General features: G+C 48.8%; 1 protein-coding gene across 7 annotated transcripts in view; it reads right to left on the bottom strand.

The window, feature by feature from the left end:
- XPO6 (exportin 6) overlaps positions 1 to 20757 on the bottom strand; it is a 59369-nt gene that overhangs the window by 22919 nt on the left and 15693 nt on the right. For 3 of the 7 annotated variants that reach the window (XM_085592506.1, XM_085592507.1, XM_085592508.1), the window contains exons 2-10: positions 20300 to 20390; positions 18571 to 18683; positions 15553 to 15750; positions 12941 to 13100; positions 11961 to 12038; positions 5702 to 6155; positions 5580 to 5609; positions 2560 to 2686; positions 1404 to 1513 (exon numbers count right to left, since the gene is read on the bottom strand). In XM_085592506.1, coding sequence (XP_085448632.1) covers positions 1404 to 1513; positions 2560 to 2686; positions 5580 to 5609; positions 5702 to 6155; positions 11961 to 12038; positions 12941 to 13100; positions 15553 to 15750; positions 18571 to 18683; positions 20300 to 20390 — 1361 coding nt within the window. Of the gene's footprint in view, positions 1 to 1403; positions 1514 to 2559; positions 2687 to 5579; positions 5610 to 5701; positions 6156 to 11960; positions 12039 to 12940; positions 13101 to 15552; positions 15751 to 18478; positions 18684 to 20299; positions 20391 to 20757 lie in introns of those variants that run through there. The other 4 variants (XM_085592510.1, XM_085592509.1, XM_085592511.1 and 1 more) reach the window with 2 other exon arrangements.

Here is a 20757-nt window from a genome sequence, read left to right as displayed (position 1 = left end):
CAGCCAGGCAGCTGCAAGCTCTGGGCAAGGTGATGTAACCTTGGATTTGGCAACTTCTCCAGTGGTGAAAGTGTACAAAATGCAAAGTTTCTGAAGCACAAGACAGGAAATGTCCCCTGTGCCCCTGTGTTGTCACCACTCCCAGACCGCCCAGCTCAGGGTTCCCACGGCTCAGGGTGTGCAGGGACATTGCGAAGTCAGAGCTGCCACTGAGGACAAACAGCACAGCCCCAACCACTCACAAGCTTTATTTAGGATTTTGTAGTCTGACAGACCCAGAGACAGCTTTTTGTTACAATTTTCTCCATCACAATCTGAGTGACACCAAGACAACACGCATGACACGCGCGTTAGGAGCAAACCATGAATTTCCAACCCAAATCTACTTCTTGAGAAATTCAAACCCCACAGTTCCCATGCTGAAAGGAAGACCTGTCTGCTCTACAGTAGTTCCACTTTTCCTCGTGGTTATGATGCCAGGCTGGCTTTAAAAAACCAACTGCTGCTATTCAGGGTGCTCAAGGGAATCCTTCTGCACTCAGCAGAACTAAACATGGAATAAACCATGGTGCTTTTAAATCCCAAAAGCCAAACAACTCACCAGGATATTCATGAGATTTTTAAAGTGGCAGCAAAGAGACTCTTCTCAAACAAAACTCACCCCCTTTCAAGGTCAGCATCTGCCAAAGAAGAGCTGCCAACCACTGTTGTAACTCATGCACATAGTAGTAAGCAAGTGCAGCTTTTGAGTTCCAGTATCATCTGTATTTCACAGAAACACATCCTCTATTTAAAGAGGAAATTTAAAATCCTAATTAAATAAAATTTATTTCCTAATTATTTAATTAGTTGTATGAGCTGTGTGAACACTAAGAAAGCAACTTGTGTTGTAGTTTCCTCCTTTAATTTGTGCTAAAATGTGCTCCAGTTCTATTTTAGACTACAAAGCTTCCTTCCTCTGCCTGCAAGGCTCACACACAACATATGTAAGTGACAGTTTATCTACCCAAACCTGCTCAGCCTGAGTTCTTGTGAATGAGTGTGAGACACTGAGGTTTATGCTTTTTATACTTCATGATTTTAGAAAAAGAGAGGACTCAACCACATAGGAGGCTGCTGTAAGCAGTAGCTTATTTCTCACAGCTCTTCCATGCTGACCACAAAGGCTTTTTCCTGCTGTAGGAAAAAGTCCTTCCCTGGGAGGGTGGGCAGGCCCTGGCACAGGGTGCCCACAGCAGCTGTGGCTGCCCCTGGATCCCTGGCAGTGCCCAAGGCCAGGTTGGACAGGGCTTGGAGCAGCCTGGGATAGTAGAAGGGGTGGAATGGGATGAGTTTTAAGTTCCCTCACCCCAAGCCATGCCATGATTCCAGGCTGTCCCACCCTGGCAGCCCCCAGCCCTCACCTGTTGAGCACTGCTTCCTTGTCTGCCAGGCGACTTTTGATTTTGCTGGTCAGATAGTCCAAGAAGAGTGTCCAGATGTCCAAGCAAGAAAAGTAACCTTCATGTGTAGGCTGAAAGACACCAAAATTCCCAATGAGTACCACAAGCTATGGCAAGATGGATTTCACACAGTGAAAACAGGAGTTAACATCCACTTCAGTCTATGGGAAGAGCTTCTTGCTTTACTGAAACACTTCTAGGATGTCACTGGAGAGATTCAGAGCTGTCAAAAGATGAACAAGAGCTTTTGTACAAGGGCAGGAACCCAGGAATGACAAGGCTGGTCTCAGTGTTAACCCTAAGCATGGCTTGCTACACCAGTTTTCAGCATTCCAGGTCCTAAAGGGGCTCCAGGAGAGCTGGAGAGGGACTGGGGACAAGGGATGGAAGGACAGGACACAGGGAATGGCTCCCACTGCCAGAGGGCAGGGCTGGATGGGATATTGGGAAGGAATTGTTCCCTGGGAGGGTGGGCAGGCCCTGGCACAGGGTGCCCAGAGCAGCTGTGGCTGCCCCTGGATCCCTGGCAGTGTCCAAGCCCCATGGATGGGGCTTGGAGCAGCCTGGGACAGTGGGAGGTGTCCCTGTCCATGGCAGGGGTGGGACTGGATGGGCTTTAAGATCCCTTCCAACCCAAATTATTCCATGATTCTGTGATATTATGAAGCTGTGTTTCCTTGTCATTGCTCCTGTGCAAATGGGGCTGAGTTGCACTGACAGCTTCTACAGCAAGGTAAAACCAACCTAAAGCCACAAGGCTTGGGAGTTTTTAGTACAAAAACTAAAAGCTACAAGAAAGCCACAGATTGAGGACAAATAACAAAATCCCCAAACACAAACCAAGCAAATCTGAGAGACTTTTCCACACATTGTCCATTCCAAAGATTAGAAAATAATTAAAGCAGAAGCAAAGTTAGACATCATACAAATTGTTGTTGCAGGTTGACCACCTGTGACCTCTAAATCCAAGAGCACATGAAGCCATTTCCGAGTGCCCAGCACCACTGGGAAGTGCCAGTAAGACCAGTTAAATGCTCTTTTTTTGGGCTGACTGGGGCAAACAAGGTGACCCTGGACAACAGAACAGATTGGGAAAAACGAGGATGTGGGGCTGTACCTGATGAAAAGTGTATTTGAACAACAGGGCCAGGAATTCAACCACAGGGAACTGGGAGTAGGATTCGATCCTTCGCAGGTGGACGCTCACAAAGAGTCGGAGGAAATCTGTGAACTTCTCAATGTAGCTACAAGGGAAAGGAGAAAGCACTGAGAAAAAACAGCAAAGGTGCCCCAAGGGAAAGCAATTGCATTGAAATAGTGGTAAAAGCCACTCAAAATCTTCTCATTCAAAGCAAAGTTACAATTAAGCATCAGTAGAACAATTAAAATATAAAGCCCTGCAACAATTACCTACAGGATGGGCAACCCTTCACTCCATTAACACCTGAAACAGCAGAAAAGACAATCTAGTCAAAAGCAACTTTAATATTCAGATAAATACTGAGTTCAACCAGGCCTGCAAATGAACACAACCCCCTCCACCCTGCAGAAATAATTTGATAGCAAAGGTCGTTGTACTGATGGAGACAGGATTAGTGAAATGAACCACACCCCTGAGGAATTCAGCTGGAAGCAGGAAGTTAATGCAGGAATCAGCAACAGAGGGGTTACATTTACAGGAGGGGTGGGAGAGCCAGGGAGCTGAGAGCTGGAAAGGAAAATCCCTCCTGCAGTGGAGATCAGCCATCCAAGAGTTTCTGAGCTGAGCCCAGGCTTGGGCCTGAATTGGGAAATAAAAGAGAAATCTTCCTGCAAAGCATGGGGCTCCTCAGGGGATGTACAAAGTGCAGTTCCCAAAAGGAGCCTGCCACCAAATCTTCAGGGACTGCAGCAAGAGCACCACCTCAGTGCAGCAGGGAGAGTTCTTGGGGAAAAAAGGGCAAAGCCCCCAGTGGGATGAGCTTTTATTGGGGAACAAACAACCCTGACAGCACGAGCTCCAGCAGGGTAAAAACCACCTCCAGATCCATCTGTGCAGCGAGGGTTAAACACTCCATCAGCCACGGGAGGGATGGCAGCACCACACAGGCAGTGCCAGCCTTCCCTCATGCCTAGAGCTCTGAAATGCATGAAACTACTTCAAGTTTGTATTTTAAAGAAACAGTTGAGCTCAGCAGTTTCAGACAGGCATAAGCAGCCTGGTTTTACTCTCTGCCTGTTCTGTACTGATGTAAACTCAGGATTTGGGGCTTTTTTTTCTGGGAATCCCCACTCTTTCTAACAAGCACTCCCTCACGACTAGCAGCACTGCCAGCTGACAGAGCTGCAGCACTGGGGGTTGTTGTGAGCCTTCAAAACCACACACTTTGCTTTGAATATGCAAAAAAGATGAAGTTCCTTCTTTATTTGATACTGCCTACTTGCCAGGAGATCACTGAGCACACCTGAGCACAGATTAAACACTTCAAAATAAAAGCTGGGAAAAAAAAAAGTCCAGACTCAAACATCTTCATCCTTTTAATTTTTATTTTCTAAACAGCTCTGACCTGAGACCAGTGAAATTCTCCCTTGCCCCCCAGTCCCTTTCTCCAACCACTGAGCCATTGCCTGGATCCTTACCAGCCACTTCCTATCTTTTGGGATCTTCAAAGCCAAACACACATAAAGCAAAAGGCAATTTGAACCTACTCTTTTTCCTGGACTAGTCTGGCAGTTCCAAAGTGTTCAGACTGACTTTTAAGAGAACAAAAATAACCAGCAGCACAAGAGGAAGGCAAGGAAGGACTCCAGGGCCTGCAAATTCTGAGCACACCCCTCTACTGAAGGGGGTTTCTTCAGTGCCCCTTTCCTTCAGGATTTTGTTAGTCCAAGCCAGGATGACACTTCCAGGCACTAAGTCCTTCAGTTTTGGACACAAAAAGTACAGCTGTGCCCTTAAGTGACAACAGGAAAATCCTCATGGCCTTTTCCACAGAGAAGACAAGGAGAAAAGAAAACTCCACTCCCCCAGAAGCCAGCTGGACTTTTTCAGTCTCCAGAAAATCTTGGTTCCTTCCCTATTTCAGACCTTAGCAATGAATAAAGGGATTCTCCCAGCTCCAGACACCAGCAGTGTCTGTGGAGAACAGGTCTAAGGAATGTCAAGGAATGGGAACACCACCTCTGCCCAGGCCAGCACAGCTCCACATCCTCCACTGAAAGCTGGCCCCAAAGGCTGCCTGATAGTGTCCATAAAAGAAAGAACAGTTAAATAGGGGATTGTGGGTTTCCAGGAGAGCTTTTCTGAAATCCAGAGGAGAACTCCTGGTTCCCTGTGAGTCTGGATGTACCACCCCAAAGTTACACCTTTATTGAAGGATACTGAAAATGAGAATTCTACAGCAGAAATGTGCAAGTCCTCTGTACAAATGGACCCACAACTTTTTTCCTAGATGTTTTATCCTGAGTGGAAATTTATTGCCACTCTTGTGGCATAGTAAGATACTCAGCACTTTCACACAGTTACAACCCCTCTGCCACTGCCAGCAGCCCTGTGACAAGAGGCAGCACCAAGTCACCACCCTGCTCACACCCAGGCTTAGCCACTCAACACAACAGCAGGAGGAGCCTCACTTTGTCCCCTGCAAGTAAGAATATGTGACCTAAGAGAGTGGAGCTGTCCTAGGGAACAAGAGGTGGCAGTAACACCCTGGAAAAAGAATACACAGCTTCCCAAGGTGCTCCTGCTTCCCTGCTGCCTCCAGCCAAGCTTGTGGAGCCATTCACCACTGAAGAGAGCTCCCCAAGCTGTGTTTTGTTCTGTTTAAAAATAAATTTAAAAAGCAAAATAAAAAAGAATCAGAAGTGGCCATGGCTCAGTGAAGGGTAGGAAGCTTCTGCTGTTTTCTCCCAAGTCATGACTCACAGGATGTGTCCCCACTCTGTGTGCTGTGGGCAGAGTGGCAGATAGTGACCACAGGGGACACTGCAGTGCCTTTACCTCACTGAGCCTCTTCTGTGCTCTGTGACAACAGCTTCAGCTCTGGTGCCACCTCAGACCTGCAGCCAAACAGCAACAGGGGAGGGAAGGGACAGCAAGGAGCACAACCCTGGGCCAGCAGCTCCCCCAGCAGCGAGCCCTTACCTGGGCACACCTACCTCTCTGCCCGGCTGCCCTGGCTCAGTGCTCTGAAAGAAAGGCCATCAGACACACCATGCAGGACCCCCAACCAAACTCCACAGTCCTTCAGAGGAAGCACGAGGCCCCGAGCTGCTCCTACCTCTCGTCCAGCTCCTCGAGCCGGCTCTTGACCGTGTGCGCGTTGTTCTCCTTGGTGATCTTCTGCAGGAGGTAGAAGGTCTGCTGGAACATGCGGAGCAGGTACTCCTCGAACTCCATGGGCACGCAGTTCTTGGACATGAGTTCGTTGATGCAGGCCATGGCCAGCACGCCCAGCCGGCCCCGCTCCTGGCCCAGCAGCGCGTTGTGGCTGCTGCCGTTGACCGAGGACATCTTGCGGGCGCGCGTGTCGCAGCCGAAGCGCGCGAAGTGGAAGATGGTGGTGAGCAGGGACGGGGTGATGCTCGTGGACAAAGGGATCCAGCTGAAGAGGTGTGCCAGGCACTCCAGGGCCAGGGAGCAGATGTATTCGCTGTCTGTGTCCAGGATGGGGATGGGCTGGTTCAGCAGTTTGGCTGCGCTGGGGCTCTGCAAGAGGCTACTCAAGAGGTCACCTGGGGGAGAGAGGGGTGTCGGGCAGGGCACGAACCCCCAGCTGCCCAGCCAGGGCTGGACTCTGACCACCCTTGTGGATCCCTTCCAACTCAGCACATCCTGTGATCCAGCAGATTATTTGGCTGAGAGAACTGGTGATTTCTGTATTCGGGAATCAGCCTCACACAACCCTTCTGGCCTTACCAGGCAGGGCTCTCGTGGTATTTCAGGAAATACAATGCCATGGGGTGTATTTTAGGAATTTGTTATAAAATTCTATTCCCCCGCAAGGCTGAGCATCCTTGATGTAAACATGGCACATTCCCATTACACTGAATATCACAGAGGCTTCTGCTGGCCTGTAGGACATCTGGTTATGTTCCCAGTCACACCAAAAAGCTCATTCAGGCCAGCACCTCTTCCCAGGGATCAAATGCCATGACAGGCACAGACTACATCCCCCAGGCTCCCAACCACATGACAAAGGCTTCCCAAGAATAGTGGAATCTGAAAAACTTGACACAGCCTCAGGATTTATCTTCCATTACGTCCTCCATTCTCCAACTGCAGCCACAGGAAGTTAATATTTGCAATATCTCGTGACAGAGTTCCACAGCTTCACCATGAAGCTGCTTTGTTTGGGGCATGCCAGCTGCTACTTTCACTTTCTACCCAAACAGGGAACAGAAATAATCCCTGCTTTCACTTTCTTTGTGTAAGTAGGTTTCTAACCCAGCTCCTGCTCAGTTTCTTTGACAGAAAGAAGATTTTACTTCTGTTGTTACTTACAGGGAAGCCACTCAAACCCCTCCATCACCTTTACAAAACCTTCATTGCTCCTCTGCACCTACTGGTACTGAAAGACCAGAACTGCAGCCACCACTCAAGATGCAGATGAGCCTTAGTTCTGATACCTTGGGTTTTAGCTTTTTATGTTTTTGATTTTGTGCTGCTTAGGTGTGTGGGTTAGGGTTTCATATAAGGGGATGGTGAGCTCTCTTCACAGAACAGGTAGAAACAACAATTCCTTCTCTAGCTGGGGATCAAGGACAGTCAATCCAGATCTCAGGCCCAGAAGCATAAACAACGTGGGCTGAAGAGAGAAAAACAGGAAGGATGGGACTGCATGGGCTGAAGCTGTAATTGGACAATTAACTCCAATGTGTTAATGGATCCAAACTTACAAAAATGTGAGATCTTGTGACCAAGCCCTCTTTTGCTTCCATCTTGGAGCCATCTGGGCTGTGGTTCTGGTACTGCCAGGGTGTGGCCTTTAAAGGCTCTTCTAATAAATATCCTCTTTATTCCCCTTAACTGTTTAGCCTCTGTTCCAGCTGCTTAAGGCATCATCAGTTCCACAGAGCAGCACAGCAGGGAATTATTCCTGACTGCTGCTGCTGTGAATTCTCTGCAGAATGATGTGGAGAAGCTCTGAAGCTAATCCTGCCCAGTCCAGGGTGAACTCCCCCCTCACAGCAAGAAGGGACCACATGCACTCACCTTTCACCTCCCACCTCTAACCAAGCCACCAATAACCCAGAGACTCCCTTAGCCCTGGTGGCCTTTGCTTCCTCAAAAGCTTTCAGAACCCAAGGGCCAGCCCCAGCCAGGCTGCCTTTGCCACAATCTCCAGGCTTCCACCTGCTGCGAAACTCTTCACCTTCCCCAAGCTGTTCAACACACTTCTCTTCTTGTGTACCTCTTCATCTTTAAAAATCTGGCACTTGCTGGGCTACAGAATCTGAAGTTCTTAGAGAATCTGAGTGACTTTTTTATGGAAGTGAAACATCATGACACACCAGCAGTGCCAAAATAACAGCTATGATTTACTGAGCTACTTCCAATGTACACAAGAGTCTGAGGGATGAACACAGCCCTTCTCAGTCATCATTTTTCACCAAGATTGATGTCTTACATCACTAAATTCATAATTCCCTGCCAAGCCTTATCATTGCTTCTTTCTCCTGTGCTCCAGAAACTGAAGGCATCACATGGCTCTGGCTGAGCAAGACAATCCTGCCCTTCAATCTTAGCAATGAACCCCCCTGTGGGGACATCCACACCTGGAACATCTGCACAGCTCATACTGTGCTTTTACACACCTGAAGCTCAACCAGGCCAACTGCACCAGGACTGCGGCAATCCCAAACACAAACCCAGGCTGGGCAGGGAACAGACTGAGAGCAGCCCTGGGGGAGGATTTGGGGTGCTGGAGGATGAGAGCTGGACCTGCCCTGGCTGTGAGCACCCAGAAACCCCCCTGGGCTGGGCTGAGCCCTGCTATGGGTAGCAGGAGGGGGATTCTGCCCCTCTGCCCCCTCAGGTGAGACCCCACCTGCAGAGCTGCTCCAGCCCTGGGGCCAACAGCAGCAGGACCTGGAGCTGCTGGAGAGAGTCCAGGGGAGCCCAGGGAGATCCCCAAGGGCTGGAGCCCCTCTGCTCTGGGCCAGGCTGGCAGAGCTGGGGGTGCTCACCTGGAGAGGAGAAGCTCCAGGGAGAGCTCAGAGTCCTGCCAGGGCCTAAAGGGGCTCCAGGAGAGCTGGAGAGGGACTGGGGACAAGGGATGGAGGGACAGGACACAGGGAATGGCTCCCACTGCCAGAGGGCAGGGATGGATGGGATGGAATTGTGTGAGGCCCTGGCACAGGGTGCCCAGAGCAGCTGTGGCTGCCCCTGGATCCCTGGCAGTGCCCAAGGCCACTTGGAGCAGCCTGGGATGGTGGGAGGTGTCCCTGCCCACAGCAGGGATGATCTTTAAGCTCCCTTCCAACCTAACTATTCCCTTCCAACTACTGTTATTCTCCAACTTCACAAAAATCAATGAGAATTAAAGATTCTCATCTTTTAATCCAGCCACACCAGAAACTCTCAATTACATTCCTGTAACTCACAGCAGCTGGTTCAAGTGCTTTGCACACAGTTAAATCACTGAAGCTCTGAGGTTCAGGGATTTTCAGTGTCTTTGCAAACAGGTGACAAATTCACAGCATCAGCTGCATTCATGCCAAAGCAGAAAACTCCCAGGGACTGGCTCTGCAGCAGGAGAGCAGCCACAAATACTCCTGCTACTCATTTTGCCATAGGTGACTGAATACTCCTGAGGAAGGGACTCATCAGGAAATGTGCTATAAAGCTATAAATCATGCAAAAACAACATTTGGAGGCTGAGACTCTTGCTGAGTAAATCCTACACCATGGCAATAACTCAAATGTTGTCCAGCTTGGGACATTATCAGAGTTGCTTTGCTTAAGTGATATGAGAAATGAGCTTAATGTTGTCTTCAAGTGCTATTTAAAACCCATGCAAGACTTGCAAGTAACCATTTCACTCCACTTCCCTGTGCAAATGAAAAATGGGAAGCAGAGGTTTTCCAAGTTCCTAAAGAGATTTGGTCTCTGATGGAAGATATTAAACATTTATGGGGACTCAGGAGCTGGTTTTGCCTCTTGGAACACCTTTAATCTCACCTGAATGGAAAGAGTAAAGGGTGGTGGCCTCACTTAAGCAATGAAAACACCCAAGAGTCACCAGTACAAGGGAACTGAGTCTCAGGGAACACAAAATGAGCAAGCAGTGGATCAGAGGGAAGCACCTGGTGCTCCTTTCAGAAGTGGTGGAATCATCATCTCTGAAGTATCCAGAAGCCATGTGCCTATGGCATTTGGGGACATGGTTTAGCAGTGGCTCTAGCAGTGCTGGTTAATGCTTGGACTCAATCTTAGAGTATTTTCCAGCCTTACTGATTCTGTGACTTCAAGAAGTGGAAGCACAACTAATTTTACCATGGAGGCAGCAAAAACACAGCACAGAAAAATAAAACAGAGCATTTCACACAAACGAGTTTGCACAGGCAAAATGAAACTTCTAAAGGCACTGCTTGTGTGGTCCTGGTTCTTAGCAAGTCTCCTGAAAAAACACTGTGTGAAAAGTTTGTTTGTTTTCCCTGAGAGGGGAGAAAGGAAAAGCCCAGCACAGAAGAGCAGCCAATTTCCAGTTTGGGAAACACGATCCCAAGTCACGAGGTGAGCACACAGGTGGATGAAAGCTGCCTCAGCACAAGCCCCAGGGGACTGAGGGACATCTCCACCAGGCTTCCACAAGAGCCAGCCCAGAATTTGTTCCACCAGTGCCCTTCCCCCAGCACCATTCTTGATAATTGACACCAGAAGCTTTGATCTTTTCTGTAAATATTTCCTGTCCAAATTCTTCCCAGCTACAGCAAAATCCACTCTCCCCCTGCCAAACTAAAGGAATATTTCTTCCCATTAAAGTTTGTGGTTGTATACAAATATAGAAATATCTTAAGCTCCTCTACAGGAAAGGAGCACTCAAAATGCTGCTCAAGCTTCACTGTGAAAGGTTTAGCACTAAGCAAAACACTGCCAGCAGCTTATCAGAGGCAGCAGTCTGGAGCTGCCTGGTGCAATCTGGCCACAAGGAAGTGATCTGCAGCTCCCAGGGAACTGTTCAAGGTCCCAGGGACAAGGAAATGTGTGCCAAGGACACAAAAATGTGTTCTCCATTTCGGAGGTAACCAAGAAGTAGAGATGTAAACGGGTTAACATCAGATAAGCACTCACACAGAAGTCTAACAGGAAAAGATAGAAAAACTTTCACAATTACAAAACAGTTTGGTTTGGAAGAGACCTTAAACCCACCCAGTGCCATGGACAGGGACAGCTTCCAGTATCCTAGGTTGCTCCAAGCCCCATCCAGCCTGGCCTTGGACACTTCCAGGGATGGAGCAGGCACAGCTTCTCTGGGCACCCAGTGCCATCTCACAGAGACTTGGCTACTTTTATTTTCCTTTTCCCAGGTAGGATTCAGTTTTGCTCCAGTGGCTTTGATGTGCCAACAGCTGGAATTCAGGGGACAATGCCAACCCCATGCAAGGCCACAGGCTCTGGGCAGAGGAGCTGCAAAGCTGCTCAGTGGAAAAGTGTGCCCAGGTGGGCAATGGCACCTGGTCTGGACCAGCACTGGGGTGGCAGCAGGACCAGGGCAGGGACTGTCCCCTGTGCTGGCACTGCTGAGGCACCTCCAGTCCTGTGTAACTCAGAACCCTGAGGGGCTGGAGCGTGTTCAGGGAATGGAACAGAGCTAGGAAAGGGCTGGAGCACCAGGAGGGGCTGAGGGAGCTGGGAAGAGGCTCAGCCTGGAGAAAAGGAGGCTCAGGGGGACCTTGTGGCTCTGCACAACTCCTGACAGAAGGGGACAGCCGGGTAAGGGCTGGGCTCTGCTCCCTGGGAACAGGGACAGGATGAGAGGGAATGGCCTCAGGCTGGGTCAGGGGAAGGTCAGATTGGATATTGGGAAAACTTTTTCATAGAAGGGTGGTCAGGCACAGCTGTCCAGGGCAGTGGTGGAGTCACCATCCCTGAGAGGATTTAAAGGCCTTACATGTGTGGCAACTGGGGACATGGGCTAGTGGTGGCCTTGGCAGTGCTGGAATAACAGCTGGACTTGATGACTTTAGAGGGCTTTTCCAACCTTAACAATTCCATGATGTTAACTGTCATTAGAGCATTTTGCACTCAAACTTCAGGGAGGTTTCTGCCATCTGAGGACAACAAGCAGCTCTGTGGGCACATTTTAATGACATTTGCAGTGGGGTGTCCCTATAGTGCAATTTGTTTCTTTGTGTAGGGTTTTTCTTTCCAATCAGGAATTTGTTGGCCTGTGAAAAGCTCTGGGAAAAGGTTATTAGGAGACGTTAGACAGTAAAGGAAAGAATCTGTGCCTGATACTGCAGATTTAAGTACACAGAAATCCCATCTTGTAGCTTTAAAAATTCTCCACAAATTCATTTCCCACATTTCCTTACCACTTTCTCCTGAGGTTGGGGATGGTGGTGGAGTGGCAGCAGTAGCACTGTGCTTATCCCAGATGCTCTCCAAAATACCTGGCCAAAGAGAGACCTTTCAGAAGTGCCTTCTCAAAGACACATTGATCCACAAACACAGCACAGACTGCAGGAGAACTTCGGCAGAACACGCCTCGACTGATTTGGGAGGGACAGAAACACTTCATAATGGCTTTGGGCTCACTAAGAGCAGACAATCTCCATCCCTCTCCATGGAGGGAGCTCAGCAGCTGCTCTGCCACATGGGTTGGTTCATATTAAGTGCTGGAGGGCAGAACTGGCTGCTCACAGTGCAGCAGCAGCCACTGCATCATCACCACTGGGCTCCACGGAGCCCCAGGAGTGGCAGCCAGCAGCACCTCTGGGTGCTGAGGGGACACAGAGCTCATGGCACAAGGTGTGGCTCGTACCTGTGAGCAGCTCTATGCTGAGGGGACACAGAGCTCATGGCACAAGGTGTGACTCGTACCTGTGAGCAGCTCTATGCTGAGGGGACACAGAGCTCATGGCACAAGGTGTGACTCGTACCTGTGAGCAGCTCTATGCTGAGGGGACACAGAGCTCATGGCACAAGGTGTGGCCCATACCTGTGAGCAGCTCTGTGCTGAGGGGACACAGAGCTCATGGCACAAGGTGTGGCTCGTACCTGTGAGCAGCTCTATGCTGAGGGGACACAGAGCTCATGGCACAAGGTGTGGCCCATACCTGTGAGCAGCTCTGTGCTGAGGGGACACAGAGCTCATGGCACAAGGTGTGGCTCGTACCTGTGAGCAGCTCTATGCTGAGGGGACACAGAGCTCATGGCACAAGGTGTGGCCCATACCTGTGAGCAGCTCTGTGCTGAGGGGACACAGAGCTCATGGCACAAGGTGTGGCCCGTACCTGTGAGCAGCTCTGTGCTGAGGGGACACAGAGCTCATGGCACAAGGTGTGGGCCGTACCTGTGAGCAGCCCCAGCACTGTCTGCACCTGCTCCAGGAGCAGCTTGCGCAGCTCCTCCTTGCGGGCCACGCTCAGGTCCTCGCGGGGACACGCCAGCTCCTCCGACGTGGTTTTCAGCATGATCAGCCCCAGGGGAGTGGTCACAGGAGACTGGATCAGCTGAGGAGCACAGGAGAGCAGTGTGATGACAACATGCACTGACAGACAGGGATTAGCAACACTACTCACAGTTTACAACAGCTTCAGCACTGAGGGCACTCCAGTTCCCACAGACACGTTTGACTTCCCCAGACATGAATCTCAGATGTTGCAACAGCTCGAGCCCCATGGGAATCCTCGGGGCTTTAGGAGAGCTTTCATAATGTCATTGCACACATTGTGTGCCCCAGCACGGTCACAGAACAGCCTGTCCCTTCTGCTTGCTGCATGCCCTGCCCAGCACCAGCACCGTCCCCAAAAATCTCCCCCTTCCCACATGGCCCAGAGCTGCAGCCAGGAGCAGATGCCACCCGAGGGATCTGACCTCCCCTTCCACCTGCACTGGATCTCAAACTGGAAATTGCATTTCCCCCAAAAAGAGCAACTTCTGCCCTGTGCTGCAATGGGACTGGGCAAAAAGCTGCCTTGTGCCTTCATCAGCCCCAGGGTTATTAAAGACTTCAAGTGGGACAAAGCTTTTTTTCCAGCTGAAGGACAGCACTGCTCTTCACTGTGGCCCAGACACATCCAAAGTGATTTATGCACTGCTCCCTCTGGGAGAAAAAAGTCCAAAGCCAATCCCAGTTGCTACAAGTAATCCTTGAAGCCATAATTCTATAATACAGGCTGACTTTGCTCCTGATCCCCCGACCCTCCAAAGGAGGGCCAGGCTCAGTTAACACTGCTAAAAAAACAGAGTTTGGTGAAGTATTTCAGGAGAAAATAGCCCATCTAAAAGCTCTTCATCTTGGCTTTTGAAAAGGAAGTCCCAGACACAGGAGTTGATGGCAAAGAACTCAATGAAACGCCCAACTTACTGGTAAATTGTGAAGGGACCGAAAATCATCTCTCAGGATATTTTCTGACAAACCCAGGGAGTTTTAGGAATACCAGGCACTAGTACCTCAGTCAGGCTAAACAAATTTTACACCTCTAAGGAAACAGTACTTTATGTAGCATGACTGGCTTTTCATAATGACAATACAATATCCCAATTTACCTTTCTTCTCCACCCCTCCAGTGGTTCAGTAAAAGGTCTAGAGACTACTCAGAGTACTGGGATACAATTTAACACTGAAGAACAAAGAACATGCTGCAAATAATCTCAGAAAAAAGTCCTGAGACAGGGCTCATCTGCAATTCCAACAGCAAATCATTCTGCTCTTGTGCTGCTCTGCCTTCTGTCGAGGCCCTGGAATTCAGCATTACTGGTTTTCTTCCACTTTCTCTGAACATTTTAGGAATGTGTCTGCCACATAAATTAATTTATGGAAACATTTCCCTCCACTGCTGAGCTCACAAGGAGAGGCTTAAGGGAAAATAGATTGCTCCAGTGAGCTCTGCAATCCTTTAAGATAACCCCAGAGTGCTAGAAAGGCCAGGAGAGCTCAGGCTGCCTTTCAGTTCAGATCCAGGTGAAATGACAGGCGAAATTCCACATGGATAGCATTATCTCCAAGTATTTCTTGTCAAATTGACAACTGAGGCAAAAACTGCAGCATGTCCTACTCCAGAACAATCAGAAAAGTGATTACACAAGCCAGTGATGAGCTCTGCAGCCAAGACAGGACTTAAAAAAAAAATTTGCAATTAATACTACATCCATTTGCCTTAACAAATGAACTCCTGCCACTCAAGGACTTAGATTTCAATAACTGCCTTGTGGCTTGGCTGTGGGCTTTGCTGCATTCAAATCATGTAATTATGTCAGCAGAAAAAGCCAGTGCAGCACTTCAGTTTACACTCAGCCTCTTTAAGCCAATTAGGAACAATTTTAAGGGAACTGGAGACAAAATAATCCAACAAAAAGAGGTTTGCACCAGCCTGGTGATGCTCCAGCAGCAGCCAGGCTCAGGATTCCCTGTAAGGATGCCGAGTTACACCCAACATTCCAGCTAATAACATGGATTCAGTCAGGGTCCTCAGCTCACAGCTGAGCCTTCCTGCAGGAGCCCTCCTGAACACTCCAACAACATCCCATTAGGATGGGATCCCACCATCCCATGACATTACTGATGAGGTACCAGAGATTTTGGGGTGTCCTTGGTTGTTGGATGAAAAATGTGCAACAGCCCCATTGAGAAAACTGCCCTTCTGAAAATCAGTGACACATCCATAATTATATTCTGTTTTGTTTAAAGAACAACCCATACTCCTTGTATTTTCAAGAACTAGCCCATAATATTTAAAATTCAAAGTGAATACTTGTGCCACAGTATTGTTCCTTCCACAAAACACTTTTAACACTGGAGAGAAGCATAACATGTAAAGTGTTGAGAGCTACAATAAAATTAAAAAAGAATTTACAAAGCAACATTTACTCTTTGATCTTCATCAAAGCAATCCCTCCTCGAGGAAACAAAAAGTTGTTTCTAAGGGAAAAGCTGGCTCCATTCATGGGCAGAGCTCTCACCTGCAGGATGTTGGTGAAGAAGTCGTGGTAGAACATGGGCCAGTCCTGGCGGCCGATGTCCACGATGACTTTGCAGAGCTTGTTCCTGATGAAGTAAGGCAGAGTTTTGTGGTGAGCCAGCAGCAGCTTGGGCAGGCAGCTCCTGATCTCCATCTTGTCCTGGGATGGGACCCCCAGCCACATCTTATTGATCAGGTTCTGCAAAAGCAATGGACATCCCAAATGAGCTCATCTTGGATGTGAGAGAAACACTGAGAGAATCTGGAATCTCAGGCTGGTTTGGGTTGGGGCCATAAAAATCATCCTGTTCCAACCCGCTGCCATGGCAGGGACACCTTCCACTGTCCCAGGCTGCTCCAAGCCCCAGTGTCCAGCCTGGCCTTGGGCACTGCCAGGGATCCAGGGGCTGCTCTGGGCACCCTGTGCCAGGGCCTGCCCACCCTGCCAGGGAACAATTCCTTCCCAATATCCCAGCCATCCCTGCCCTCTGGCAGTGGGAGCCATTCCCTGTGTCCTGTCCCTCCATCCCTTGTTCCCAGTCCCTCTCCAGCTCTCCTGGAGCCCCTTTAGGCAGGGGCAGGGGCTCTGAGGTCTCTTCAGAGCCTTCTCCAGGCTAAACAACATAAATCAGGGACAGAGCATCTGGCAAGGCTGCTGCATCTCATGGCCCAGGACTGGCAGTACCACAATGGAGCTGAAGTTCCTGACTTATTAACTGGTTTTGGGTTAAGCAGAACTATAGTGGCAGGCACAGAACCATTTCCTCTATCTTTTAACCCTGGGCACCAAGGGTTGCCCCTCTAAAGGGTGAAGTACAGCCTTGGATGAAGCAGGAAGGATGAACAGGGAAGGAGATCTGGTTTTCCAGGCCTCTGATGCCACCCAGGTCTCCTGAAGCTGAGCTGGGAGGTCACTGGTGCAGGCACTGCCTGGCAGTGACAAGGCACCACTGCACAGAAAGCTCTCAGTCCACTTAAAGCCAGACAAAATCCCAAGGAAAGCAGAGTTACAAATTGCTTCCCTGCCCTGATCCCATTTAGGGCTCTGGAGCATTAGGAGCTGAATCTCTTGGGGATATTTGGGATAACCCAGAGAGGAGGCTGAAGCAATCCTGTGCCATCTGCAGGATTCAGCCTGCAGAACGAGAATGCTGGAGATCACAATCACAGCCTAGAAAAAACCTCAAATATCCAAAAGTGGAAGATGATGGTCAAAAGAGATGCAATCCTCAGTAGGATGCACTGCACAGAGACATCAGCTCCCAGTGCAGAGCTACACAGGGATATTACACAGAAATTCCTCAAAGAAGTTGTTTTTGGTGTTTCCTAGCAGAGAAAATATACAAGTACTGCTTGGAAACAATGGCCCAACCAGCTGAGGGTTCCTTGATGCAAGTCCAGAATCCCAATAAAACTGGAAGATGTTTTAGCTTTAACATCCATCCTTTCATGTCCACTGTGTTCTGTCCTCCTCCTCCCACCTGGCAGCAGCAGCTTTCTCCCTATAAATGCATTTGGGAAGATATTTTAATTTCCAAAAAGCAGGAAGTGAAAACAATTCATCTGAAAGGGGGTCAGGAAGAGTTTTATTCCAAATCCACTGCTACCTTCCTAAGCAGTCTGGGAAATCCATGTCCTTGGGCATTTTTGGGAGTGATCCTTGTGTTCACACCCCTCTGATGACCCAGCAGCCAAGGATAGCTGGGGAAGCTGCAGACTGGGACAGACCAGGGCTCTGAGGACCAGTTAATGGCCAGCACTGCACCAGTTAATTTTGGGAATTCAAGCTCCTCCATGGAGAGATCCCCATCTCCCAGCTGGGCTGGGAATCGTGTCCCTCCCTCTGCACTTGCACAGTGATTTCTTTATTCTGGGCACAATTAGGTTTTTCAATGCTACTTTTTGCCCCTCCAGGGAAGCAGAGGCTCAGTAACCAAACTCCATGAAAATATCCTGAGCTGGTAGGATCCACATGGGATGATCCCAAGGATCACTGAATTCACCTCCTGGCCCTGCACCTGTTTTGTTCATCATCAGTGGGACACCATCCCCTAAGCAGGAATAATTCCCATGGCACTTGCCATGATCACCCCTTTTTGAGGGGAAGGTAAAGCAGATTCAATTTGCAGATGGGGTCCAGACTCCCTCTGCAATCCCTAATAAGTAACATGAATATTTAAGAGAAGAAATCAACAATGATGTGGATAATTTGTAAAAACAACACAACTTTAAGAGCAGAGTTTTTAACTAAACGTGTATTTTGTCTAAAAAGGGGCCCAGTGCAAAGGCTGTAAACCCCTTTGATTTAGGGGCACAGCTCAGAGTGCCCACCCAGCCAAGAACACAACACAGAGGCCACAAATGTCCCAGACTGAGTTGTGACATTGAGCAAACCCCAGCACATCCCCAGAGACAGACTGGTCACTGACAAATCAGTGACTCACCAGTGCTCTTCACAGAATACTTTTGCTTATTCCAGAGGACACAGATCAATATCAAGCCTTTTAACCCAAATTTTCTTCTTTTATAAGTAGGTGAAGAGCGGGATGTGGCTAAGAGAGACCTCACCTCTCCAACCAGCACAGGTTTGCAGGATGCAGTTCAAGAGCACCAACCACAACTACAAAATGTCAGAAAAATAAAAGTAAGTCTGCCTTCCCTCTCAGCACTCAAAGCCTGCAGGAGCCAGGAGCAGGTAATCACCCCCATATTTCTGATCATAAAAACAGCATAAAAGCAATAACACCCTTAAAAGCATCGTGCAGAAACTGAAGCAGCCTCTGAAACTGGAGGTAATTTGTGCTTAGAGATGCCAGGAAATGAATTCTTCAATTTGTGTACAAAGATTCAGTCTCCCACTCTGAGCCTGCCATTAAGCAACCTCTCTGGCAGAGAGCAATAAAAGCATCCTTCATCACTGTACTTACCAGGGATGCCATTTCAGACAAACATCTCCCCCAAAAAATTGATTGCCAGATAAAGCTGCACCAGGCAGAGCAGTGAGGAGCTCAGGCCTCACCTCAAACACTGTCAGGCTGTACATCATCACATAATCATTCCTTGTGCTGGACAGGAAGTACAGGCAGAATCTCCAGGCTCCTATCTGCTGGGCAAAGTTATTTAAAAGCTCCTCTGCAAAAAACATAAAAGTACATAAATTACTTTAAAACGTACTTCAGTTTTAATTTGACTTTGATATAAAATAGTCCATTAAAATTCTTTAGCTGTAAACAAAGCCATAACAATGTATAGTGATAGCACAGCAACTGAGCAGGGAAGAGACCCTGTGTTCAGGGAATGACTCAACCTGGAGGAGGGCAAAAAATATAATAAAACCACATTCTACAGTGTTTAAAGCAAAGTAACAACAGGCTTTAATGAAAACAAAACTGATGTGTCATTTTCAAATCAGTTTTGACATAAATAACTGCAGCAGATAAGAGGTGAATATTAAAACAAATCACACAGCAATTGTGTTACAAGCACCGTTATTTTATCTGTAAAAGCCAAATGCTGGGATTTCAGGTCATTGTGAGAGAGCAGGAGCACTTCAGATCAGTGTTTTAAACTCAGCTTCTTTTAATGCAACTCCAAGAGCTGCTGACTTGGTGGAAGCTCAGGGGGTCAGAGACCTCCCTGAACGCTCAGGGAAGGATTTGGTCATCTCTCATGAGGTGACAGCGTGACAAAGAAAAGCCACAAAGGCTGCTTTACAGGCTAAGCAAGTTTAAGGCTTAATTAATTGTTTTCTTTCCTGCAATTTAAGCAGGAAAATGAGGGATACCTTCTCCACAGCAGGAGATCATAGTCAGAAAACCACAACAAAAACCTTGTGCTGTTTATTTTACAAGATTTCTGGGGCAAGTCTTTCATGCTGATCACACTTTTGGTAGGAAATGGTAGAAACAGAACAATCCCAGAATGGCTTGGGTTGGAAGGACCCTAAAGTTTATCCCATCCCAACTCCCTGCCATGGCAGGGACACCTCCCACTGTCCCAGGCTGTTCCAAGCCCCATCCAGCCTGGCCTTGGGCACTGTCAGGGATCCAGGGGCAGCCACAGCTGCTCTGGGCACCCTGTGCCAGGGCCTGCCCACCCTCACAGGGAACAATTCCTAATGCCCAATATCCCATCCATCCCTGCCCTCTGGCAGTGGGAGCCATTCCCTGTGTCCTGTCCCTCCATCTCTTGTCCCCAGTCCCTCTCCAGCTCTCCTGGAGCCCCTTCAGGCCCTGGCAGGGCTCTGAGCTCTCCCTGGAGCTTCTCCTCTCCAGGTGAGCACCCCCAGCTCTCCCAGCCTGGCTCCAGAGGGGTTCCAGCCCTTGGAGCATCCCTGTGGCTGTTTGGGAATAGAAGGAATCTGCCCCTTTTCAGCTCCCCCAGAGCACCTGGCAGGATCTCTGCTGCCTTTCAGGACATATTTAATAACCCCACCCAGACAGAATTGCTATTATTCCTGCTTGTCATTCCACAAGAATTGGGACAGCCTAGCTTTGCATTCCTAAAGCAGAATGCTGTGCTCCATCTCCAGGCAGAGGCTTCCCAGGACACACAACCCAACAGTGTACAGAGCAAATCTCCCTGGTTTATCATCCATAGGAGCTGCCAGAGATCCCCTGGAACCCCAGCTCTGGAAACCTTTCCCACCTAAGCAGGAGAGGGGAAGATGCTGAGTGCAGGCACAGCTGTGTGAACAGCACCAGACCCCTCTGCTGGGGCAGGAGCAGCTCTGGAAGAGCAGGACTCACCTATCTCCCGTTTCCTCTCGTTCGTTGTGCAGTTGTGGAAAAACTCCGTCATCAGACTCTCCAGAGCCCGCAGCGAGGCCTCCTCTGATGCCTGGGAAGGACATTGAAGAAAAGAGAGGAAACTCATTCCCACTCTGACACAGGAGAGTGGCATTGGAACATCACAGATGCACCAAAATCCAACACAAGCAGGACCGGTACAGGGCAAGTAACTGGGAGCTCAAAGTGCTCACCGGTGGCAAGGAGCAGCAAGATTTGTCCACTGCAGGTGAAAGCTTTGGACATGAAGGACCATTTGCTCAGCTACATTAAGAACACAACAAAATCACTTTTTTTGTTGGCATTCAGGATTTTTAAGGAAATAAATAATTATCAGAAAGACAGCAATTTCAGATAAAGACGTTTTCAGATGCTTAGACATCATAAATATCCTATAATGGGAAGCATGAACTTTTGAG

Source organism: Lonchura striata, chromosome 14 (genome assembly GCF_050655825.1).
Source record: "Lonchura striata isolate lonStrDom1 chromosome 14, ASM5065582v1, whole genome shotgun sequence".
In the NCBI taxonomy this organism is placed as follows: domain Eukaryota; kingdom Metazoa; phylum Chordata; class Aves; order Passeriformes; family Estrildidae; genus Lonchura; species Lonchura striata.
Note: the sequence above shows the minus strand (reverse complement) of the source record. Positions and strands in the feature narration are given on the sequence as shown.